The sequence below is a fragment of the Bubalus kerabau genome, chromosome 6 (genome assembly GCF_029407905.1).
Source record: "Bubalus kerabau isolate K-KA32 ecotype Philippines breed swamp buffalo chromosome 6, PCC_UOA_SB_1v2, whole genome shotgun sequence".
Classification (NCBI taxonomy): domain Eukaryota; kingdom Metazoa; phylum Chordata; class Mammalia; order Artiodactyla; family Bovidae; genus Bubalus; species Bubalus kerabau.
Window position 1 is genome coordinate 97,718,274 of NC_073629.1, and position 26,327 is coordinate 97,744,600.

The 26,327-nt window shown below is 41.3% G+C and overlaps 1 protein-coding gene across 1 annotated transcript in view; it reads left to right on the forward strand.

Annotated features, from left to right (window-relative positions):
* Positions 1 to 26,327, forward strand: part of AGBL4 (AGBL carboxypeptidase 4) — a 1,384,238-nt gene that overhangs the window by 822,435 nt on the left and 535,476 nt on the right. Inside the window, exon 5 of the mRNA XM_055587120.1 lies at positions 3,164 to 3,380. Within this exon, the coding sequence (XP_055443095.1) occupies positions 3,164 to 3,380 (217 nt within the window). The remainder of the gene's footprint in view (positions 1 to 3,163; positions 3,381 to 26,327) is intronic.

Consider the following 26,327-nt stretch of genomic DNA (forward strand, 5'->3'; position numbering starts at 1 on the left):
AACCTGATGCCATGATCTTCAATTTTGAGTTTTAAGCCAGCTTTTTCACTCTCCACTTTCACCTTCATCAAGAGACTCTTTAGTTCCTCTTCTCTTTCTACCATAAGGGTAGTGTCATCTGCATATCTGAGGTTATTGATATTTCTCCTGGCAATCTTGATTCCAGCTTGTGCTTCATCCAGTCCAGCATTTCTCATGGTATACTCTGCAGATAAGCAAGGTGACAGTATACAGCTTTGATGTACTCCTTTCCCAGTTTGGAACCAATTCGTCATTCTATGTCTGGTTTTAACTATTGCTTCTTGGCCTGCACACAGATTTCTCAGGAGGCAGGTTAGATTTTATTTCAATCTCTTGAAGAATTTTCCAATTTGTTGTGATCCACACAGTCAAAGGCTTTAATGTAGTCAATGAAGCAGAAGTAGATGTTTTTCTGGAATTCTCTTGCTTTTTCTGTGATTCAATGGGTGTTGGCAATATAATCTCTAGTTCCTCTGCCTTTTCTGAATCCAGCTTGAACATCTGGAATTTTTCAGTTCACATACTGTTGAAGCCTCACTTGGAGAATACTTTACTAGTGTGTGAGATGAGTGCAATTATGCAGTAGCTTGAACATTCTTTGGCATTGCCTTTCTTTGGGATTGGAATGAAAACTGACTTTTTGCAGTCCTGTGGCCACTGCTGAGTTTTCCAAATTTGCTGCTGGCTTACTGAGTGCAGCAAAGTACACTTGAGTGTTACAGTACGTGCAATTGATTGTTAGAGGTACTTACTTAGAATCAGAAATAAAAAGATTTGAATCCCAGCTTTGTGATTTACTAGCTTGAGAGCATAGGTAAGTAGCTCCTTAACTTCTATGACCCTCCATGACCACATCTTCTAAGTGAAATAACAACTTAGTGTGGATGAAACCTGTAAACAAGGATGTTCAGACACCAAGCCATCAAGCGGTGCAGTCACCCCCAACTGTGCACCCTTAGGGATTCAGGATGCAAGCAAACACAGGATATTGGCCCTAGGTAGTTAAAGTGTATATCAAAGGAACTGTTTCAATAAGTCCGAACTCTTGTCTTTCTATACATAGAAAAATGCTAAATTCATTAACTTGAGATGTCTGAGTTTTTTCTTTAATTAACAGTAATCTTTTAATGTTCCCATTTCATGCTTTCCATTTAATGTTTGTGTGGGATTCATAACAGCCTGGATAGAGGCAAGCAGCATAAGCCAAAATATGGACAGCATCAGTGCCAGGTAGTGTTTGCTCTTCCGCAGAAAGTCCATAGCCTGACCTCCCTTACTGACCACTGAGGCAGCCTCAGAGAGACACAAGGTAGAAACAAGGTTCTATAACAAAGTGCTAGCATGTTAGAATGCTTTGGAGCTCTTTGGAAAAGACTATGATGCTGGAAAAGATTGAGGGCAGGAAGAGAAGGGGGCGACAGAGGATGAGAAGGTTGCAAGGCATCATCAACTCGACAGACATGAGTTTGAGCAAACTCCAGGAGGTATTGAAGGATAAGGCAATGGCACCCCACTCCAGTACTCTTGCCTGGAAAATCCCATGGACAGCAGAGCCTGGTAGGCTGCAGTCCATGGGGTCGCTAAGAGTCGGACACGACTGAGAGACTTCCCTTTCACTTTTCACTTTCATGCATTGGAGAAGGAAATGGCAACCCACTCCAGTGTCCTTGCCTGGAGAATCCCAGGGACAGGGGAGCCTGGTGGGCTTCCGTCTATGGGGTTGCACAGAGTCGGACACGACTGAAGCAACTTAGCAGCAGCAGCAGCAGCAAAGCCTGGTATGCTATAGTCCAAGGAGTCACAAAGAATAAGACACCACTTAGCGACTGAACAACAACAAGGAGACCTTGAATTATCAGTGGACAGTCATGGAAAAGGCACAGTTTGATATGGGTTTTGTAGGATTAATAGGATTTTAAGAGACACAAATAAGAGACAGTCTCTGTGGGAAATAGCGAATCATTCGATCATTTGTATACCATACAGATGAGGGAGTGCAGTGAGCCTGTGAAGTGGGTGAATGTAAAGATGTTATGGGAATTATGACTGGAACATTTTGCCTTTTCTCATGTATGTGTTTTAGTGTTGCTTATTGGAGAATGAACATGTTAACTTAGCAGAATTGCTTACACAGTGCATTTTAAAGTGGTATTTCCCAAAATGCTTCTTTGTAAAATTAGTCTCATGGAATGCTCTGTATAAAAATAATAAACAATAGTAATAATTTAAAGAAATGTTGAGTATTCTTTTCTTCTCCCTCGAATATTCACAGTGTGTATTAACTTATTTTAAAAGGCCCGAATTAGTGTTATATCACCAAAACCTGACTTCCCTGGGCAAGTAGGCCTTTCCTATTTGTGTGACTATAACGTCACACTATTTCCCCTCCATACACTTTTAGAGTCTGTAACTATATTATATATTTATTTAAATTATTTTGTTGACTGCTTCCCCACCAGGATATATCCTCCATGAGTACAAATATCTGTCCTATCTTATTTACACCAATAATCTAGCACAATGTCTGGGTGTTTAACAGGTGCTCAAAATAGGAATAAATGATGAATAAAACTTACTTGCTTTTGACTTTGAATTGTCTATACAGTTGATAAAGGGTAGGGATGGAATTTGAACCAAATACTGCCAGGTTCTAGTCTTTTTAAAAATAATTAATGAATCACGTTTGGCTGTGCTGGGTCTTTGTTGCTGCACAAGCTTTTCTCAGTTGCGGTGAGTGGGGGCTACTCTCTAGTTGCGGGGTGCAGCTTCTCATTGCTGTGGCTTCTCTTGTTGTGGAGCACAAGCTCTAGACTTGCGGGTTTCAGTAGTTGCGGCTCTGGGCTCTAGAGCACAGGGTCAGTACTTGTGGTGCATGGGCTTAGCTGCTCCGTGGCATGTGGGATCTTCCTGGACCAGAAATCAAACCCATGTCTCCTGCATTGGCAGGTGAATTCTTTACCATTGAGCCACCAGGGAAGCCTCCCAGATTCTTTTTGACCAAAGGTTGGTATACACTGTTATTTTAAGCCACCACCTAGGATTCTTGATGTTACAATTTTACTCTTGGGCATTTATTCCCATTGATTACAGCTTGAAGCTTGAATGACTGTCTGATATGTCCAAATTTCTTTGTATCTTTCAGGCAAAGGCTGCCGCCCAAAAATGTCTACTACTACCGCTGCCCAGACCATAGGAAGAATTACGTGATGTCCTTTGCATTTTGTTTTGACCGAGAAGAAGATATCTACCAATTTGCTTACTGCTACCCTTACACGTACACTCGCTTTCAGCATTACCTTGACAGCCTGCAAAACAGAAACATGGATTACTTCTTCCGGGAGCAGCTGGGTCAGAGCGTGGTAAGGCCCACTGGGAAACATGCAGTCTGGGGGAGGAGCTTAGCAACGGTTTTTATAGGATGCAAATAATAGATACTGGTGCTTTGTAGACTATATGCTCTGGAACTTTTAAAAATCATAGTTTTTTGTGTGTAATATTTTGATACTTTGACTACCAGGAAGTCATAGAATAGGATAAAGCAGATGCATGTCCTTCTGAATGAAGCTGATAAATCTCTCTAACAAAATACAAAAGTTCTGGAGAATCCCCAAAACTCCGAGGGAAAAAAAGGTTTCTACTAGCTATTGCAAAAGGTGTGAAAGCATTTATGAGTCTAAGCTTATGAGATGAAGAGTAAATTTGCTTTTTAGTGAATTTAATTTGCCTGCAATACAGATTAGCAGGTGGCGTGCAGTATGGTTTTGCTGTCCATAGTGTGTTCATCTCTGTCACTTATTAGGTCCCCAGCCCTTCTCCCTTCCCAGGTTTAGTTCTCTGGGTCTGGAGATTTCAGTCTTACATTCTATACTAGTTTCCTATTGCTGACATAACAATTTGCATGGGTTGGTGGCTTAAAACAACATAAATGTATTATCTTACAGTTCAGGAAAAGCCTGAAGTTGGCCTCTCTGAGCTAAAATCATGGTATCAGCAAGATCTTTAATTAAATCGCAGCTATAAAGTCCCTTTTGTCATGTAAGGTAGCATGTTCACAGGTTCCAAGGATTAGAACTTGGGCATTTGGGGAAAGGGGGTGCATTGTTCTGCCTACCACACCTTCCAACTCTCTTTTCCTCTCTTTTTTTCCTCTGCCCACCCTAAAAGTGTTCTATAAGGATATAAAAGTGTTCTTCATACCAGATGCACAAGCTTTGTTCTCTGTGGTCAGCAGTACTTCCTTCAGCTGCTGATAAAGAATGTCTTCCCTCTACTCTGACCCTCTTCCTAATGGTGCTTCTGATGGGTGCCATGAATATTTGGTGCCTATGTCTTTTGAACTGAGAATCGGGACACATGGTGCATCAGTCAGCCCGCTAGCAGGAAACAGATGGCAGCCTCACATTAGGATAATCTGAGAGGAGCTTAATAAATGGGCTGTTTACAAGGTGAGGGCACTGCGCACAGAAGCCATGGGGTATAGTGCAGTTCCCTGGGGCTAGTAACAGTGCAAAGGAACTGAAGGGAGGGAATGGTAACCAGAACCCAACAGTAGAGAGTCATGCAGTGGGCCACCTTGAGTGGAACAGTGACCTTCAGCTGAAGAGCAAAGTTAGCCTGAGATGACCCCACAGGGAGGGAGCTGAGAGAAATAAATACAGAGAACCCACTTTCTTTACTTCCCTCTGATCTTCTGCCAGGGGCTCCTATTGACCAACCCAATTGGAAATTAGAGGGCAAGAGACCACTGAAGTAATCCATACAGACAAGTCTTCCTGCACAAAGAAAATGGTGAAGAAAGGCAGAGAGTGGTTGTAGAGAGCCAAATAGAACATATTAGGTACATATGGTCTGATCAACAATGTATTACTGGAAATAGTAAGATTATTTGAGATGGGACTGTTGGAGAAAATCTGAGATGAATGTTTGCCTCACACATGACTTATCATATAAATTAAGAGCAAGAGAGTTTCATTCAATATTTGTGACTTTTAAGGGCAGGATATATTTGTTTCAGGCTTCCCTGGTGGCTCAAATGGTAAAGTATCTGCCTACAGTGCAGGAGACCCAGGTTCGATCCCTGAGTTGGGAAGATCCCCTGGAGAAGAGAATGGCTACCCACTCCAGTATTCTTGCCTGGAGAATCCCATGGACAGAGGAGCCTGGTGGGCTATGGTCCATGGGGTTGCAAAGAGTCAGATGCCACTGACTGAGCGACTAACACTTCATTTGGTTCATTTCATTCCTATGACCATTCCAGCACCCTCTTAGATTTATGCCAGGCAGAATCGAGGTGCACATTGAATGGCTATGGAGTAAACTACTGAATGAATGAATGAAGATATGTCTAGAGACAATGTGAAGAGCTAAGAGCATCAGAAAGCTGATAGGAGGAATAATAGGATAAGTTAGGCTTTCAGTAACTAATACACAAAATGTGTATCTAAAATAACAGCACTTTAAACAAGATAGAAGTTTATTTCTCTTCCATATACAAGTCTAGATGCAGGAAATCCAGAGCTGATGGTATGGCTCTGCTCCTGAAAACTACTGGAGTCAAATTCTTTCAGCTTGCTGCCGCTATCCCTAGAAAGTGCCTCTCAATCTCATTGTCATATGTGAAATTCTACTAGCATTTCCATGATCCAGGAAGCATGATGAACAAAGTACGGGGAGAAAGGAGAAGATGCAGTTCTTGACACTTTCGTGTTTATCCCATTCAATAGAACTCATATCCACACTTAACTAAAGGATGGATGAGAAATCAAGTCTTCATCCTGGGTGACTGTTTTCTAGCTAAAAATTTGTAGTCCTATCAATATGGAAGATAAGGATAGAGAGGAAGATTGGGACCAAGTTCTGGAAAAATTTGATTGTCAAATTAAGGAATTATGGCTATATCCTTTATTCAGATTCAATACATAGACACTGGGTCAGGCACTTTAGGTACACTATCTTACTTGTTTTTCACAACAGTTTTGGGGTAGGCAAGATTATCTCAGTTTTGGAAAAATAGTCTAAGGCTAATCAGATAAGTTACTTGGCTAATGCTAAATGACTAGTTTGTGACTAGGCCAATATTAAACCCATGGCTTCTAATGCCGTATCCTGACACTTCGATGGACTCACTGCTGCTTTTCACATTGTACCTACTGAAACCCGTAGTAGATTTTGAGAAAGTAATTGTAGTTTACCCAAAGCTACATCTTAAGAAAGTAAAGTTAGTGGAAGTGCAGGGTGTGCCACTGCTGGCTAAACCAGATTAGGGAAGCTCTGTGGCTTGGTTCAGTCCCACTGAATTGGGTCTCAAAGCAGATTCCAGACTTCAAGGCTTTCTGGCGTACTTTGCAGGCAGGACAGTTCTTGGTTACTAGGGCGTTTGATACAGCTCATGTCTGAAGCCACCACTATAATTAGTTAATCCTTATTCCAATTTGGAGGGAGGATAATTACAAGTAGAAAGCTAAACATGTCAACAGATAATTCTTAGAAAGCACATGAAGGAAGCAAGATTTTGAATTTCTAGTGCTGAAACTATTAATCACCATGGGCATGGCTTCTATTGCTACTAATTATATCATTCAGAGGGCTTCCTTGGTGGCTCAGTGGTAAAGAATCCATCCGCCAGTGCAGGTTGCACAGATTCGATCCTGGGTTAGAAAGATCCTCTGGAGACGGAAATGGCAACCCTCTCCAGTATTCTTGCTTGGGAAATCTCATAGGCAGAGGAGTCTAGTGGGCCACAGTCCATGGGGGTCGCAAAGAGTTGGACACAACTTAGCGACTAAACAACAACACATCATCCAAAATTGCATTTTATTTTGTTACTCACCAGTGGCCCTTTCTAACCACACCAAAAAAATTGCTTTGTGCATGCACCAAATCCACAATCTGACATTTAAGTTAAACACATCATAGGAAAAGTCTTTACTTTCTCATGTTTTAACACTTTTGTTGAGGTACAATTTACATACGATAACATTAACACATTGTAAGGGTACAATTCTATGATTTTTAGTGAATCTATAGAGTTTTACAGCTATCACCACAGTCTCATTTTAGAATGTTTCCATCAACCCCAAAATTTCTTTTGTAAATCCTCACTTCTGCTCCCATCCACAACAAACTACTTATCTGCTCTCTGACACTATAAGTTTGCCATTTCTGAATATTTCCTATAAATAGACTAATACATTACTTAGTTGTCCTTTGAATTCAGCTTCTTTTATGTAGCATTACATTTTTGAAGTTTGATTCATCCATGTTGTAGCATCTGTCAGTAGTTCACTCATTTTTAGTGCTGAATAATATTCTATTGAAAACGTATAACACAATTTGTTTATCTATTCTCTGGTTAATGGCCATTTGGATTGTTTCCTTTAGGGCTAAAATGATTAATTTTATTGTGAACATTCATGTGCATATCTTTGAATGGACGTGTGATCACTTTTCTCTTGGGTAGATTTCTAGGAATTGAATCATTGGGTCATACAAGTTCACATGCAACTTAAAACAAAACAAAAAACCCAAAACTGTCACAAGGTATTCCAAGTTAGTAGTGCCATTTTGCATTCCTGCTAATAATGTCAGAGAGAGGGTTTGTAGTTTCTCCATGTGCTTGCTAACACTTGGAATTAGCTATATTTTTCAGGATGGCCATTTTAGTGGGAATGTAGTTGTATCTCATTGTGGTTTTAATTTTTGTTGCCCTAGTAACTATTTATGATGATTATCTTATCATGTGCTTGTTTGGCCTTTATATATATTCTCTAATGGAGTGTTAGTTTAAATGTTTTATCCATTTTTTACAAATTGGGTTCTGTTCTTAAATGAGTTTTAAGTTATTCATGTGTTGTGGATGCAATTCCTTTGTCAGATACATGCTTTATCAATATTCCCCTTAATCCATACCTTATCTTTTCACTCATTTTCTTAACCATGTCCTTTGAGAGATAGAAGTTGTTAACTTTTGAAGTCCAACTTATTTTTTCTTTTATGGATCATGCTTTGGGAGTCTTATCTAAAAGCTGCCTATCTGAAGGCCACAGAAATTTTCTTCTCTGTCTTCTTCTAAATTTTTCATAGTTTTCACTTACATTTAAATCCATGATCCATTCTGAATTAATGTTTTATATATGGCATGAGGTAAGGGCCTTAAGTTCATTTTTCCTTTGGCATATGGATATTTAACTGTTGCAGCACTACTTGTTGAAAAGAATAGCATTTACCCAACCCACAGAGACTGAGACAGAACTGTGTCTGAGTGTCTTCTGTGGAGGTATGGATCAGCAGTGGCCTGCTGCAGGGGCTCTGGGTGCAGCAGACCTGGGTATGGCATAAGCCTTCTTGGAGGAGGTCGCCAATAACCCCACCATAGAACCACAAGAACTTACACAGGACTGGGGAAACAGACTCTTGGAGTGCACAAACAAAAGCTTGTATGCACCAGGACCCAGGATAAAGGAGCAGTGACCCCACAAAAAACTGATCCAGACATGCCCATGAGTGTCCAGGAGTCTCTGGCAGAGGCATGGGTCGGCGGTGGCCTGCTTCAGGGTTGGAGGCAAAGCAGTGCATGCATGGAACCTTTTGAAGGAGGTTGCCATTATCTTCATTACCTCCACCATAGTTTGGCCTCAGGTCAAGCAACAGGAAGGGAACACAGCCTGGCTCATCAACAGAAAATTGGATTAAAGATTTACTAAACATGGCCCCACCCATAAGAACAAGACCTAGTTTTCCCCTCAGTCAGTCTTTCCCATCAGGAAGCTTCCATAAGCTTCTTATCCTTCACCATCAGAGGGCTGACAGAATGAAAACCACAATCACAGGAAACTAACCAAACTGATCACATGAACCACACCCTTTTCTAGTTTAATGAAAATATGAGCCATGCCATGTAGGGCCACCCAAGATGCATGGGTCATGGTGGAGAATTCTGACAAAACGTGGTCCACTGGAGAAGGGAATGGGAAGCCACTTCAGTATTGTTGCCTTGAGAACCCCATGAACAGTATGAAAAAGCAAAAAGGTATGACACTGGAAGATGAAATCCCCAGGTTGATAGGTGCCCAATATGCTACTGGAAAGACTGCAGAAATAACTCCAGAAAGAATGAAGAGGCAGAGCCAGAGCAAAAACAACAGCCAGTTGTGGATATGACTGGTGATGGAAGTAAAGTCCGATGTTGTAAAGAGCAATATGCATAGGAACCTGGAATGTTAGGTCCATGAATCAAGGCAAATTGGAAGTGGTCAAACAGGAGATGGCAAGAATGAACATTGACATCTTAGGAATCAGCGAACTAAAATGGACTGGAATATGTGAATTTAACTCAGATGACCATGATATCTACTACTGTAGTTAAGAATACCTTAGAAGAAATGGAGTAGCCATCATAGTCAACAAAAGAGTCTGAAATGCAGTATGTAGATGGAATCTCAAAAATGACAGAACGATCTATGATCATTTCCAAGGCAAACCATTCAATACCATAGTAATCCAAGTCTATGCCCTGACCAGTAATGCTGAAGAAGATGAAATTGAATGGTTCTATGAAGATCTACAAGACCTTCTAGAACTAACACCCAAAAAAGATGTTGCTTCATTGTACAGGACTGGAATACAAAAGTAGGAACTCAAGAGCTACTTGGATAACAGGCAAATTTGGCCATGGAGTACAAAATGAAGCAGGTCAAAGGCTAACAGAGTTTTGCCAAGAGAACACACTGGTCATAGGAAACACCCTCTTCCAACAACACAAGAGAAGACTCTACACATGGACATCATCAGATGGTCAATACCAAAATAAGATTGATTATATTCTTTGCAGCCAAATATGGAGAAGCTCTATACAGTCAGCAAAAGCAAGACCGGGAGCTGACTGTGGCTCGATAATGAACTCCTTATTGACAAATTCAGACTTAAATTGAAGAAAATAGGGAAAACCACTATACCATTCAGGTATGACCTGAATCAAATCCCTTATGATTATACAGTGGAAGTGACAAATAGATTCAAGATATTAGATCTGATAGACAGAGTGCCTGCAGAACTGTGGATGGAGGTTTGTGACATTGTATAGGAGGCAATGATCAAGACCATCCCCAAGAAAAAGAAATGCAAAAAGGCAAAATGGTTGTCTAAACATGGCCCCACCCATCAGAACAAGATCTAGTTTTCCCCTCAGTCAGTCTCTCCCATCAGGAAGCTTCCATAAGCTTCTTATCCTTCACCATCAGAGGGCTGACAGAATGAAAACCACAATCACAGAAAACTAACCAAACTGATCACATGAACCACACCCTTTTCTAGTTCAATGAAAATATGAGCCATGCCATGTAGGGCCACCCAAGATGCATGGGTCATGGCAGAGAATTCTGACAAAACATGGTCCACTGGAGAAGGGAATGGGCTTAAAAATAGCTGAGAAAGAAGAGAAGCTAAAGGCAAAGGGGAAAAGTAAAGATATACCCATTTGAATGCAGAGGTCTAAAGAATAGCAAGGAGAGATATGTATGTCTTCCTCAGTGATCAATGCAAAGAAATAGAGGAAAAAGATGGAATGGGAAAGACAAGAGATCTCTTCAAGAAAAGTAGAAATATCAAGGGAATATTTCATGCAAAGATGGGCACAATAAAGGACAGAAATGGTATGGACCTAACAGGATCAGATGATATCAAGAAAAGGTGGCAAGAATACACAGAAGAACTATATAGAAAAGATCTTCATAACTCAGATAACATGATGGTGTGATCCTTCACCTAGAGCCAGACACCCTGAAATAAGAAGTCAAGTGGGCCTTAGGAAGCATCACTATGAACAAAGTTAGTGGAGGTGATGGAATTCCAGTTGAGGATGCTACGAAAGTGCTGCACTCAATATTCCAGCAAATCTGGAGAACTCAGCAGTGGCCACAGGACTGGAAAATGTCAGTTTTCATTCCAATCCCAAAGAAAGGGAATGCCAAAGAATGTTCAAACTACCAAAAATTGCAGTCATCTCACACACTAGAAAAGTAATGCTCAAAATTCTCCAAGCCAGGCTTCAACAGTACGTGAACTGTGAACTTCCAGATGTTGAAGCTGGATTTAGAAAAGGCAGAGAAACCAGAGATCAAATTGCCAACATCTGCTGGATCATCGAAAAAGCAAAAGAGTTCCAGAAAAACATCTTGTTTTGCTTTATTGATTAGGCCAAAACCTTTGATTTTGTGGATCACAACAAACTATGGAAAATTCTTCAAGAGACGGGAATACCAGACCACCTGAGAAATCTGTATGCAGGTCAAGAAGCAGCAGTTAGATCTGGACATGAAAGAACAGACTCATTCCAAACCAGTAAAGGAGTATATCAAGGCTGTATGTTGTCACCCTGCTTATTTAACTTCTATTCAGAGTACATCATGTGAAATGCCAGGCTGGATGAAGCACAAGCTGGAATCAAGATTGCCAGAAGAAATATCAGTAACCTCAGATAGGCAGATGACACTACCCTTATGGCATAAAGTGAAGAAGAACTAAAGAGCCTCTTGATGAAAGTGAAAGAGGAGAGTGAAAAAGTTGGCTTAAAGCTCAACATTCAGAAAACTAATATCATGGCATCCGGTCCCATCACTTCATGGCAAATAGATGGGGAAACAGTGACCAATCTAGACAGCATATTAAAAAGCAGAGACATTACTTTGCTGACAAAGGTCCGTCTAGTCAAGGCTATGGTTTTTCCAGTAGTCATGTAGAGATGTGAGAGTTGGATTATAAAGTAAGCTGAGCACTGAAGAACTGATGCTTTTGAACTCTGGTGTTGGAGAAGACTCTTGAGAGTCCCCTGGACTACAAGAAGATCCAACCAGTCAATCCTAAAAGAAATCAGTCCTGAAAATTCATTGGAAGTACTGATGTTGAAGCTGAAATTCCAATACTTTGGCCACCTGATATGAAGAACTGACTCGTTGGAAAAGACGCTGATGATGGGAAGGATTGAAGGCAGGAGGAGAAGGAGACAACAGAGGATGAGATGGTTGGATGGCATCACCGACTCTATGGACATGGATTTGGGTGGACTCCAGGAGTTGGTGATGGACTGGGAAGCCTGGCATGCTGCAGTCCATGGGGTCGCAAAGAGTCAGATACGACTGAGTGACTGAACTGAACTGAACTTACCCTTAAACTATCTTGGCACCTTTCTCCAATGCTTCTACTCAATTTTTCTTTTTTATTTTCAAGGCTGAATTCCTAGGGAGTCATACTGGTGTCTGTGTAAGTCATTGACAATCAGACTGAGTTTGTGCTCATCCACCCTGAGCCTGTAAGACTTGTATTCTCTGACATTGGATCCCTGTGTGGGAGTGGGGAACCCAAGGTTCAGGCAGTTTTCAGGTCTGCCCTGGCTTTCACTTTGCCTTTTATCCTGTGATTTCTGTGGACATTTGTGGAACCTCAAGGTTGTCCAGGTATGGGTTGCTGCTTTAGGCTTCTTCTCATATCTCTACTGTGCCTGCACCCATCTCAGACAGGAATATGCTTGGTCTCACTATGTAACTGTGGGCCTTCCTCACTTGCCCACAGATAGTGTTCCTGTGTCTGGGCACTGCCTATTTCTCCAAATTAACTGGGTCCCTTCAATCATGACATTGAAGCTGCCAATCCTCACAGCGTGGCCTGTTCCTAGAATTCACCAAGCAAGGGGAAGTTAGAATAAATCCAGGACAGAACGTCATCCATTCTCATTCTTATTACCTGAAATTCAGCTGCTTTTAAAACATAGGAGTTTTGAAAATTTGGTCAATTTTCAAAACACTAATGGTTAGTTGGGTCAATCTTGTCCAGCTTGATGTGTGTTTTTGGGGAATAGGATTTATCAATACTCTCATTCCAGCATAGGCAGAATTAGATTTTAACTGACTAACATGAGTTTTTAAATTATACAGCTCTTGTACTGTCAGACATAGTGAAGTATGGCATTATTTACATATGTCGTTGGACTAAAGGAACATGTAACTTGTGTGTATATGTGTGTGTGTTTTGAAAGTACTAGATGGAAAGAGCCATTCCCCTACCTAGGGATACTTGCCAAAAGGAAGTGTCTAACAAAGAAAATACTCTGATAGTGTATTTTGGAAATCACTAGAAAATCATTTATGTGAGAATAATATTGTCTAGGCTCTGCCATTGGCTACCTCTTTGACCTTGGGAAAAACCACTATGGGCCTTACAAAGTCAGATCAGATTATTTCAAGCATCCCTTCCAATTTCAAATTATGGTTCAAATGTTGATGATATCCTGTTGTATGTTCTGAGTCACATATTAGCTTGTTGTAATGGACATGAGTTTGGGTAAACTCCGAGAGTTGGTGATGGATGGGGAGGCCTGGTGTGCTGCTGTTCATGGGGTCGCAAAGAGTCGGACATGACTGAGCGACTGAACTGAACTGAATGTTGCCCCTTACTCTGCCCTTTATTTTATAACAGTGGTAGTTATTGAGTGCTTAGCATGTGCCAAACACAATGCTATGAACTTTGTATACATCTGTCATTCAGTCTTCACAACACCCCTGTTAAACAGTTAGCACTACTGTTGAGTGTCTGACCCCATGTAACCAGCTTGTCTAAACTCTGGGGATATAGCAATGAAAACAAGCATAAATCCATGCCTTCATGGAGCTTACATTCTTGTAGAAAGAGACAAACTTTGTTGGAAAAATTAATCAGGAAAAAGGAGATGTTTTGGGGTGAAGGCTTCACTTAGAAGGAAGCATTAAAGTAAGCTCTGAGATATAAGTAGTATCTTCTGCCATTTGCATTTTTAAAAGCTGAGATAGAATGAAATTAATCTTTCTATGTCATGTAGCTGGGATTTGAAGCCATGCTTTTGTGTACCCCAAAGGATGAACTCTAAACCAGTCCTGGATAAGGAAATATTCAATTAATATTCACATATACAGTTATTTACTAAATTTTTCCAAAGTCATTCCTCAATACTATAAATATCTAGCAAACACCTTTGTCAGGCTTTGTCTTGGGTGCTGAAGACAGAAAGATGAATACCAAACACAGCTTGTCTTTGAGAAATACTCAGTGTCCTGGGTGTCACAGACAATCAAGGCTAATAATGTCAATGATGGTAAAAATGCCAGAACTGAATATAAAACTATGCATGTGTTCTAAGAATCCCATGGTAGAATAGAACCATTGCCTCTCTTGTTCTGAATACTGGATTTCTAGGAAAGTAGCCAGAATTTACATTAGCTTCTTAATTTAATTTATTTACTTCCCATTGTGCTCAATCTTTGTTGCTACAGGACATTTTCTCTGGTTGCAGTGAGGAGGGGCTACCTTCTTTGCACTGTGCGGGCTTCTCATTGCATCGGCTTCTTTTGTTGTGGAGCACTGGGCCCTGGGCATGTGGGTTTCAGTAGTTGTGGTGTGTTGGCTCAGTAGCTGTGGCTCCCGGGCTCTAGAACACAGGCTCAGTAGTTGCAGTGCACGAGCTTAGTTGTTCTGTAGCATGTGGGATCTTCCCAGATCAGAGATAGAACCTGTGTCTCCTGCACTGGCAGGAGGATTCTTTACCACTGAACCACCATTAGCTTCTTTAAACAATGAGGCCTTCTGTAGTAAAATTTTTATTGTTGTTCTTTAAATAAAACTATTATTTATTGGATGGTCTTTTTAAAATAAATATTAATTTTAGAATAATTTTAGATTTATAGAGTTCCCACATACCCTTCACCCAGTTTTCTCTAATGTTAAAATCTTATATAACCATGAAAAATTAATCAAAACTAGTAAATTAACATTGGTACATCACTATTAACTAAACTGTAGAATAATATGTAGATTTTTTCAGTTTTCCCACTACTATTGTATTTTGTCCCCAGAAACCAATCCAGTATACCACGTTGGCCTACATCAGTAGATTTCACAAGTATAAGTGTGACCTGTTACTCTTTTCCTAAGTTTCAACTTACTGGTTTTAGTTCTTTGTTATAGGCTGCTGTGATCATTTGGAGTTTGGATTTTCTTATTGTAATATTACTGACATCACTCAGAATTTTTAAAGAATATATTTTTCAAGTATTAGTTTCAGGCAAGGATACAATGTTTAACAGGCTAAGACCTGAGACTAAAAACAGAGATCCATATATATTATCAGAGACTTCTGTGGGATGACTAATATGGCATTTTTATATTGATTTTCAGGTTTGATTATGCTGCTTACCCCAGTAGAATAAGTTCCTTAAGTGAACAGGATTTTACCTGCCTCCAAGTCAACTCAATTCAATTCAATTTAGTTCAATTTAATTTAGAATCCCTTATGTACCACATACCATAAGAGACCTAGAATTAAATAAAATGTAGTCCCTGCCCCCATTTCTCCATCTTGTTCATTAGGATCATATGTAAAGTTTTAAATAACGGTTAGTGGAAATCCATGATGAGTGAGGGAGAGCCATATGGCAAAGGACAAAATTAAGAAAAAGGAGTGCTTTCTAGGGAAGGGTCTGGCTAGGTGGGGCTCTACAGTGAGGACCCTGGGCAATAGGAACTCTCATCAGGATTCTAACCCCTTCTGGTGAGATTGGCTCCCAGATCAGCAAAGTCATAGTGAGAATGGTCTGGTGGCAGAGAGCAGATTCCAAAAGCCATGTCTTGAAAGATTTTTCAGAATCTAAAGCAAACTAAGAATTTTGGAGTCAGACCAAAAAAAACAAAAAATGCAAAATCATAAAGCTGAAGAGGCTAGAGAATGTGTTAAAAATCAGAGAAAGCCAGAAAGCTAGGTAAGGATGAAGAGAAGCAGAGTAGATGAGTGTAAGGAGCTCTGGAAGAATTTGAGATATGAAACTTGGCAGGTTCCACTACAGTCCTTGCATGGACTTGTGTGGAAAGGCCAGGATCTCATAACCTGATGGGCAGGAAAGTCAAGGAACACAAAGTAATACAGCAGAAGAGAGACTAGAGAAGCCAGTACATTTCTGATAAGCATGATATCTTCAAATATAAGGCAGTCACCTTCCATTCTTTTTAGTCCTTCTCCTTTTGTTCTTTCTTCCCCTTTGAAGTAAAACACCATGGAGTTGCAGCTGGCAACATGACCAAACAAATGTATGAAAAATAATTACATCTTTTTGGCTGAGTTTTAAAATGAGTTATTGTTGGAAGTCAGTAATCTCAATTATCAGTCTCTAATCTACCTCTCAGGAGAGTTCTATGGACCCCCATCTGCACCAAACCTTGTCCTGATCAGACACTCTAAATTAAAAAGGGCTTAGTGGTTTTGGCTCCCTTCCAGCAGGCCACTTCACAAGTCACATTGCTCTTGGCATAGTTTTTATATTCCCTCCAAAAAGAATCCAAATATATTGAAGGCAGATACATCCCCTCAGCATCTGGCTGAGGGACTTCCAACCTACCCTATGATCCAGATAACCCATCGATTCTAAATCTCAGCTCTGGGTGAAAATGGGCCTGAAGAGGAGATGGCAAGAAACATGACCCTGGATTCTCCCTCTGCTCAAACACAGAGATGCATGTCTGATATACCTCAAGCTGCAGAGGCTGATCCACACTACCCCATGCCTGTTCCAAACCTGGGGTTTCCCCAGTTCAGTGAAGGCCTCACCATCACTCCTGTTGCCCATGTCAGAAACCTGTCCTATTTAACTCCTTTGTATTCACTCCTCACATACTATTCTGTCACCAAATGTGATCAAGGCTACAACTCAATCTTCTTAGAATCTCTCTCTCCCTGGGCAGAACACTACCCAGTGGGTGGGCAAAATTCCGAAGCCACCCCTCCAGCCCGGCTCCTGGACACACCCCTACCCTCGCCCCATATGAGGAGCAAGTTCACCCCACTTGGGGAGCAAGCAAGCAAGGGAGCCGGCTGTTTGTTCTCACTCCCCCTGTTCCAGCAGGGCCCCAATAAAGCCTTGCCTGAAAGAAAAAAAAAAAAAGACACTGTCTCTTCCTTATCTCTGCTGCCAGTGCCCTGGTTCTAACTATCAAGGTCTCTTAAGAAGTTACAACTTCTTCCTTAGCCAAACAGCACAAGATGTGAGGCCTCCAGGCTCTCTCACTTTCTATTCTACTCACATAGCTCTGTCAGCATTACACAGCTGCCAGAAAGTCCCAGACTTCCTCCCATCCTTGTGTTCCCCTCACTTCTTCACTGACTCTGTGGTACCTGACCAAGAGACAGGTTTGTAAGATCCTACATAATCTGGCATCTGCCTGCTTCTTCAACTTCTCTCATACCCTCTTACTTTGCTGCCTGTGCCCTAAACACACTAGCCTTCCTACAGTTTATTCTATGAGCCACAGATTCTCTCCCTCACTTGCATACACACTGGCCCCTCTACCTGAAATATTATTTCTCTGTGGCCCTTTGCCTAACTACTTCATATTCTGCTTTCAGTATCCAATTTGAACATCACTTCCTCATGGAATTTTTCCCTGATAGACTGTTCTGAGAGCTTCTGCCTTATGCATCTATAATATACTCTACTTCTCTTTAAAATGCTTATTACTCTTCTGATATTTATTCAATATCTATCTACTATTCATAGATTTAGGAAATATTTTGTATTTTGGGTATTTATAGGACTAGGTATTTATAGGTAGAAAAGTCCTACTGCTACAGCCAAAATTCCTTCTTGGTACCACTCTATGGGGTCATATTTTGTTTCTTCCTCTGAAGCACATTTCCATCTTGTTGAAACAGATGTCTAACATTAGGGCCCAAGGTCATTTTTTTTTATGTGAGTCATAGAATGTCAAAGCCAAGAAGAATCTGGGGCTTTAAAACCATGCTCCGTGTAGCTCTAAGGAAAGATCCGGGCCCTGAACAGTACCTTAGGACCACTGAGGAAGAAGAAAGAGGGGCCTCTAAGAAGCCAGAGGATTGGCATCTCTTGCCCTCCTTTGCCATACATACCACAGCAGCTCCTACTTACTGGCCTTCCTTATAGACTTGGTTTGAAGAATAGGCTCAGCTGCTAACAATGTTTTCAAACTTACCCCTCTTTACACTGGGCCTAGAGACAGGATGGAGAAGGCAATGGCACCCCACTCCAGTACTCTTGCCTGGAAAATCCCATGGACGGAGGAGCCTGGAAGGCTGCAGTCCATGGGGTCGCTGAGGGTTGGACAAGACTGAGCAACTTCACTTTCACTTTTCATTTTCATGCATTGGAGAAGGAAATGGCAACCTACTCCAGTGTTCTTGCCTGGAGAATCCCAGGGATGGGGGAGCCTGGTGGGCTGCCGTCTATGGGGTCTCACAGAGTCAGACACGACTGAAGTGATTTAGCAGCAGTAGCAGTAGAGACAGGAGGTGAATTTCCTGAGTCACCCAGTGAGATAGTGGGACAGCTCTGGCTGGAAGCCCAGCTTCTGACCCCTAGGCTGTCCACTGTAACCCACTGCCTGTAACTCCCAGACCCATCTGCAAGGTTTGCTTATTTGTCTACTCTTTCTGCAGACATTAACTGGACACCTACAAGGCAATGAGAAGGAAATTAGATGCCTAAATCAGTAGTGTGAGCCACAGAACCCTGACTCTGCTACTCATTAACTGTGTAACCTTGGGCCAGTTGCTTAAGCTGACTCTTCCTTCCTCATATATACTATCTCACTTAGTCAGCTCAACAACCTTATGAAGCAGATACTACTATTATCCCCATTTTGCAGATGAAGAAACTGAGGCATAGGGAGGTTAAGTAACTTTTCCAAGATTACACTACTCACAAGTGGTAATACCAGAATGGAAGAAACCAAGGTGTTTGCTTGATAAGTAGTGGGAAAGGAACTTGTAAGAACATGGAAGAGACCCCTAACTCAAGCTGGGGAACCAGAAAAAACTGTATAGGCTAGGTCGTATTTGAGTTCTCCTGTGGGACACTTAATGGGTGAGAAGAAGGACATCGGTGACGTGGTAGAAGGTACAAAATGGAAAGATATCTAGAAGGTCATGTTCAAGATTGGCTAAAGGCTGTAGAGATGGAGGTTTGGGAGTGCAGAGAGGAAAGGTCTGGGTCTGTCAAGGGAAATAGTTTGGGGAAAGCTGTGGCTGATGGTTAGTCCCAGGCTAAGTCCCCAGTACTGATGCCACTGCTTAGATCTCTCTTGGGGATCATCTTACCTGGAATAAATCACCATCTACCAATATAAAAAGGAAAAGAGAAAGGGGGAGAAAGGAATCAAAATCATCAGCTAGTTCTGACATTATCTCTTGGCCATTCCTAAATGACAAAAGTGTTACAAAGACAGTGACTAGAAACTCAGAAATGTGGCCATGGTGGGTGACTTCGTAAAGGCTCTCAGGGAAAGGAAAATAGAATCAGTTACAAATCATTATTATCCATTTTCTAACAAAAATGTCCTGCTGCAGGGAGACTTGATAAATGAACTAAACATTTTCCTAGAATCCTATTTCCTAGCTTTCAGAAAGATTGTTTTGGTTTTAAGAAAACAAATCACTGGTTACAACGTTCGGCCTTTTAAAATTTATTTGGCTTAAAAATGGTCTCAAAAAAGGTAGGATTTTGAAGCAACTTACAACATGTTTTTGACCTCAAAACTGATTCAGACTCCGCAATCTTACTTTCAAGAAGTTCACTCTGGGGACTTCCCTGGTGGTTCAGTGGTTAGGAATCTGCCTACCAATGCAGGGGACACGGGTTCAGTCCCTGGCTGGGGAAGATCCCATGTGCTGTGGGGCAACTAAGCCTGTGCGCCACAGCTACTGAGCCCTTGCTCTAGAGCCTGCAAACCACAATTGCTGAAGCCCAAGCACCTAGAGCCCGTGCTCCACAATGAGAGAAGCCACTGCAATGAGAAGCCCATGCACCCCAAACAATGTGAATCTATCTGCAAGAGGTAAAACTGTCAAATTCTTAGAAGAAAATGCAGGACTATATCTTTGTGATGTTAGGCTAGGCAATGATTTCTTAGATATGACACCAAAAGCCCAAGTAGCAAAAAGATGAATTGGACTTTATTAAAATTGAAAAATTGTAAATGATACCATTAAGAATGTGAAAAGACAAACTATAAAATGGAAGAAAATAAACTCAAGACACATATATCTGAAAAGAAACTTGCATCAAAAAACATATAAAGAAAACTGACAACTTAGTAGAACAGCAAAAAGTCCAACTTAAGAATGGACAATGGATCTAAATAAACATTTCCCCAAAGAAGGTAAGTGGTGTGTGAAGACATACAGGAAAATGCAGAATCATTAGCTATCAGGGAAATGCAAATCAAAACCTCAGTAAAATATTACACCCCAGCTTCTATAATGGCTTTAACAAAACAAGACAGATAATAACAAGGGTTGGGGAGAATGTGTGGAGAAATTGAAACCCATTGCTGATGAGAATATAAAATAGTATAGATGCTTTGGAAAACATTTGGTAGTTCCTGAAAATGTTAAGCATAGAGTTACTCTATTTCTCAGCAATTCCACACCTAGGCATATTTTCAAGAGAACTGAAAACTTATGTTCACACAAAGACTTGCACATAAACATTTATAGCAGCGTTAGTCATATAATCAAAGTATTCATATAATGAAAGAATAGAAACAACCAAATGCCCATTAATTAATGGACAAATAATTAGTATTTTATATCCATGTTGTTGTTCAAGTTGCTCAGTTGTGTCTGACTTTTTGTGACCCGTGGACTGCAGCATGCCAGGCTTCCCTGTCCTTCACCATCTCCCGGAGTTTGCTCAGACTCATGTCCACTGAGTCTGTAATGGCATTTCATTCTCTGTCATCTCTTCCTGCCTTCAATCTTTCCCAGTATCAGAGTCTTTTCCAATGAGTTGGCTCTTTGCATCAGGTGGCCAAAATATTGGAGCTTCAGCATCAGTCCTTCCAATGACTATTCAGGGTTGAATTCCTTTAGGATTGACCCATTTGATCTCCTTGCAGTCCAACAGACTCTCAAGAGTCTTCTCTAGCACCACAGTTCAAAAGCATCAATTCTTTGGCGCTCAGCCTTCTGTTTGGTCCAACTCTCACATTTGTACATGACTACTGGTAAAACCATAGCTTTGACTATATGGACCTTTGTTGGCAAAGTGATGTCTCTGCTTTTTAATAGGCTATCTAGGTTTGTCATATCTTTTCTTTCCAAGGAGCAAGTGTCTTTTAATTTCATGGCTGCGGTCATCATCCATTATATATCCACGCAATGGATTAGTATTCAGCTATACAAGGGAGTGAAATACTTTTATATGCTATAACATGGATTTTATTTCTCTTTGTGATCGTTCAATTGTTCTCAAGAATTTTTTCATTGAATAGATATATTAATTCACATCTCTCTTTAAAGGAGAAACTGATGAAAACATTCAGATTTCTTCTTTGCCTTCTTAAATAAATATCATTTCAGAGAAGGAAACATAAAAATTCTTTACTGTGCCTTGGATTGGATTAATTTATTAAATGCTGGACTTTTTTTTCTAAATTATTTAACTTTATCCCACAATATAATTTGATTTCTCTGACTTATCTACCAAACTTTGTCATCAAAAGACAGTTATTTGCTGAAAAGAGAACAGAGGTGTTCTCCAAATTCTGTGTTATAGGAAAGGTAGTTTCTAGCATATTTTGTATGTTTAATGTGGATAATAAGATATTATTTTGACTGCAGTCACTTGAATTAACATTCTCTTTTTCATTCAATAATATTCATACACATTTAAAAGTTTCCTAACTTTGTCTATCTAAGTCAGCAGAATATTACCCAAGCTTGACATTGCCCATGCTGACATTTTACAGGAGTTGGGGTAAATGGCAGTGAGTTTTCATCTCTTTCTCTCATTCATGATGCCTGTATTGCAAGTGGCTGAAGTCATGCAAATTTAGACCTAGAAAGACCCTGAATGAATAGTCTTCTAACACTTTCCTTTCCCAACTGAGGAAGCTGAGGCCTAAAAACAGAAGAAATATGTGGCCTCCTGCAGGATAATCTAGATTTCCTGATTGGGAATCTTACGTTCTTTGCATTTGACAAAGAGGAAGCTTTTTATTCATATTACTTACCATTTTTTTCCCCCATACCCTATGTGTCAGGCTATGTTTTTACCTTATCTCATATAATCATTTCATCTTCAGGACTAAGAGTAGGTTGCTACTGTTATTCCCTTACACAGATGAAGAAACCAGGACTCAGATTAACTTACTTGCCTGAGCTCACAAAACTAACAAGTGGTAGAGCCAGGGTTTTGTGCCGAGGTTTGTCTGACTTCAAAACGCATGCTCTCTGTTCTGCGTGGACATTGTCACTGACTGTTCTCTGTCACCCTGGGGATCTGATAGAATTGTGGGAGCACTCACTTGAAGGTGAGGAGGGCTTTACTCTTTTGAGTCTCCAGGGTCTATTCCCAAGGCAAAGATGCCTCCTGAGGCTCTATCTTGCCTCCTTCTTGGCTTATCTCTTGACCCAGCCTGCCTCCCTCTTCTCTGTGACTCTGCTCCCACTCTTGTTCTCCTTGGCTTCCTGCCTTTAACTTACTTGGGGAGGCTGATTCAGTCCTAGCTTCTCCACATCTTTGCCAAAACAAGCCCAGAGGCCCTCTTCTATTTCAGGGTTTTCTGTTACACCCTGCAGGTACAGACTGGGGAACAAGGTAGCAGATGGTGGTACAAGCAACCACGAGACAGGCTCCAGATTCTTTTGGTGTTTGTTCTTACTCTGGGCTCCTGCTTCTCCTTAGTTATCTCTGAGAGCATGAAGCCCATCTGACTGCTTTTTCCTTACACCTGCCCTTCCTGAGGTCTCAGAAGGCCTCATTCTCCAGGACCCTTCCTCTGTGCAGTCTGAGGGCACGAATATGGACAGGAAGAGTGATAGGTGTGTTTCCCTGTCTGAGAGCTCCCTCAATACTGAAGCATCCCACATGTAATTGTGTCTCTGCCCTCTCCAGGAATAACCCTTTTTGGTAATTTCCTCTCAGAACCAACTAGGTCCGACTTGGACAGGTGATCACCTGTTGAGGGGGCCACAGAGATTGCTCCTATTCTGGGATGGGGAAGGTGGCTGAAGTTCCCTGGAGTTATTTATAGGCCTAAGGTTTGTAATACTGTGATAATGTATCTATACAAGGTATGTAAATATCTTGTATAATTCTCGCAAGAACCTCTTAAGATATATTCTATTACTCTGTCCATTTTATAGATTTGGAAGCTGAGGTACAGAGAGATTGAAAGTGCTATGCCCTTGTGAGAAGGCATTATTATTAATGTTACTAGTGATGATCATAGTGACAATAGCCACCATGCCACTCTGTCAAAAGGAAAGAGAATGTAGAGGTTTTGGAGTCAGATCAGCATTTGAATCCCAGCTTCACCACTAATTCATGACCAAATTAAGCAACTTATTTCACATTGTTCAGCCTGTTTCTTCACCTGCACAGTTTGGAAAAATAACCCTTTAATTTTCATTGTATTTGTCAGGAGTAATGTAAAGCAAAGTTAAAATTTATTGAGTGCTTATATGTGTCACGCAAAATGCAAGGTAATCTCCTGATGTAAGTGTCTTGTATAATTCTCACAACTTCTTGAGACATATTCTGGTACTCTGTTCATTTTATAGTTTGAGAAACTGAGGTACAGAGAGATTAATTAATTTGCCTAGGGAAATGGCAACCTACTCCTGTATTCCTGCCTGGAGAATTCCATGAACAGAGGAACCTGGCAGACTACAGTCCATGGGGTCGCAAAGAGTCAGACACGACTGAGCAGCTAACACTTTGACTTTCAAGATCATGTGGTTAGTAAGAGGTGGAGTTGGGATGTAAACCTAAATAATTTGTCTCAAATGCCTGTGATTAGAAAAAATAATAATAATGTCTATAAAGCAGTTGCCATATTGCCTGATACACATTTGATACCAGTTTCTCAATTGGTAACTATAACTTAAAAGCATGTTGAATTTGTAAAGAACTACACAGATACAAAGTATTTATTTTTGTTATCCTTAAGATTTTGTCTCTTTCTCATCACTTGGTAAACAGTGCCTAAAAAGCTGTGTTTACAGGAAAAGGGAGTGAGGTTTGATATTTACCTGCTTACTATGATCAAGGTAGACAACCACATTTGACAATCTTGGCTCGAGCTGGTTTATTTTAGGATGCCTAAATTATTCACTTGGAATGTCTGTACTGATTACATTGACCACAGGAAAAAGTGCCAGCACAGCCCCCCACTTATGCTGGCTGTGGGTCAGGCTGGTCTCAGAGGAGAAGCAGCTTTCCTGAGGTGGGGTCTCCTCATGCGGATGTCAGTGTGTGTGTCGGGGGAGAGAAGGAGGTTATGTTATTGTCCCCAAGGTACATGCTATTCTGAAACCCCTGGAGGTCTCCTCAGGACAGAATTTGCCTTCATATGACATATAATAGGGACTTCCCAGGTGGCTCAGTGGTAAAGAATCTGCCTGCTGATGCAGGGGAGATAAGAGACACGGGTTTGATCCCTGTGTTGAGAAGATCCCCTGGAGGAGGAAATGGCAACCCACTCCAGTATTCTTGCCTGGAAAATCCCATGGACAGAGGAGCCAGATGGGCTACAGTCCATGGGTCACAAAAGAGTCCAGCACGATTGAATGACTGAGCATGACATAAAACTAGACTCTCATCCAAGAGCAGAGCTTTTTCAGGACATCCAGAAGTGACTATCCAGGCCCTACAGACATGCATTAAAGTCTGGGGAGCTCACTACCTCCCAGAGCAGCTGTTTCCACCTGGGACAGCACATGTTTTCTATTCTCTTTCTGTGGAGTCAGGGAAGGAGTCAGTCGTGGAGTTTTAAAGGCACACAGTCAAGGGGCCTAGGAGGCACACAGAGAAACTAGAATGGAAGAAAGAGCCTAGGGTTTTGTCTTGTTCTGTTTCATTTCTGGTCATGGTGCTATTGTCAATGTTGGGGCAAGTGAGTGATGAGGTCAAACTAATTTTATATTAAGTACCCCTGGGCTTCTGTGTGGACAGTGGTAGAGAACCTTGTTAAGGAGTACTCTAACAAGTAAACAGCAGTTAAAAAAAAAATGAAAAAGAGTTGATAAACGCACAAACTATCTTGGAGTTAAAATTCCCAGAACCTGTGGTTAATTGAATGTAATAGATGAGGGGAAAGAGGGGACTCAAGCTCTATGTCTAGGTTCTGGCTTCTTTACGCTGGTGAGCAGTAGAGCCACCAAAATAGGGAAGAAGGGGGTTCTGGGGAATGTTTACGTTCAACCAGGACATTCAGTACCCAGAAATGTTTGGCAGACTCACTAAGAGGTTCAGTCATACCAGGAAGAACTTCCAAGCAGCAGTTGGTATTGAAAGACAGGTGAGTGATAACTTATTGCTTTACCTACCCTCCATTCACCACCACTCTCTAGGGCCCACAAGCATACTCCAGTCTCTAGGAGAAGAGATGGTAAGGGTCTGAAGTGGGGCTTTCCAGGTTTAGGCTGAGACTGACCTTGTGTTCCAAGAAAAGCACTGTAGCCAACTCTGACTCCATCGGTGTGTAAGGATCTGGGACTCAACTCCAGGAGTGTATTCTAGCCTGAAACAGATCCCACTGTAGGGAAGACTAAGGCCGCTTCTGTACTCCCTGCATTGTCAGGAATGGGCTAGGAACTGAACACAGCTGGTCTTCCAGGTGCAGGCAGTATCAGAGCGGAGACTGAGGTAGGCAGGGGCTACCAACTTTTGCCTCTTTCTACTGTCCCACTTGGTAACATCATCCTAACTTTACTTACTCAGTGTGCTTTGGCGGAACTGAAGCTCCTCAGCTTGCCGTGCGGGAAAAGGCAAGGCCTGTGACGCTGGTGGAAGAGATGAAAAAATGAGTAGAGCCAAATAGACAGAGCTTCCTCTGCGTTGGCTTGTCAGAATCCCCATTTCCTAAACCTGTACTTTTGGAGGTCCCTGAAACACTTAGAGCCTGTGGCCAAACGCATTATTTGCAGTTTACCCAGGATAATTGCTTTCTTTGCTGCCACGCGCCCTCTCTGGAAATTGTTGTGTATCCAGCCTGTCCATTTATTTGTTCTTTAAATTCTTTAACTCGATCTGTATTGAGCCCCTATCATATATCAGTCGCTACTCTATATACACTAAGCAGAGGTGGCAGTTGTGAGCATAATAGACATGATCTCTGCCCTCCTAAGCATGGCAGAGAGCCAGAGTGGATGATGCTGCTGGAGGGATCCATAAGGGTTTCTCTGGAAGTAGAGAGAAGGTTAAGATGGATAGGGACTGTGCATCCACCAAAAATCTAATGTAAGCCAGGTGCTCTGA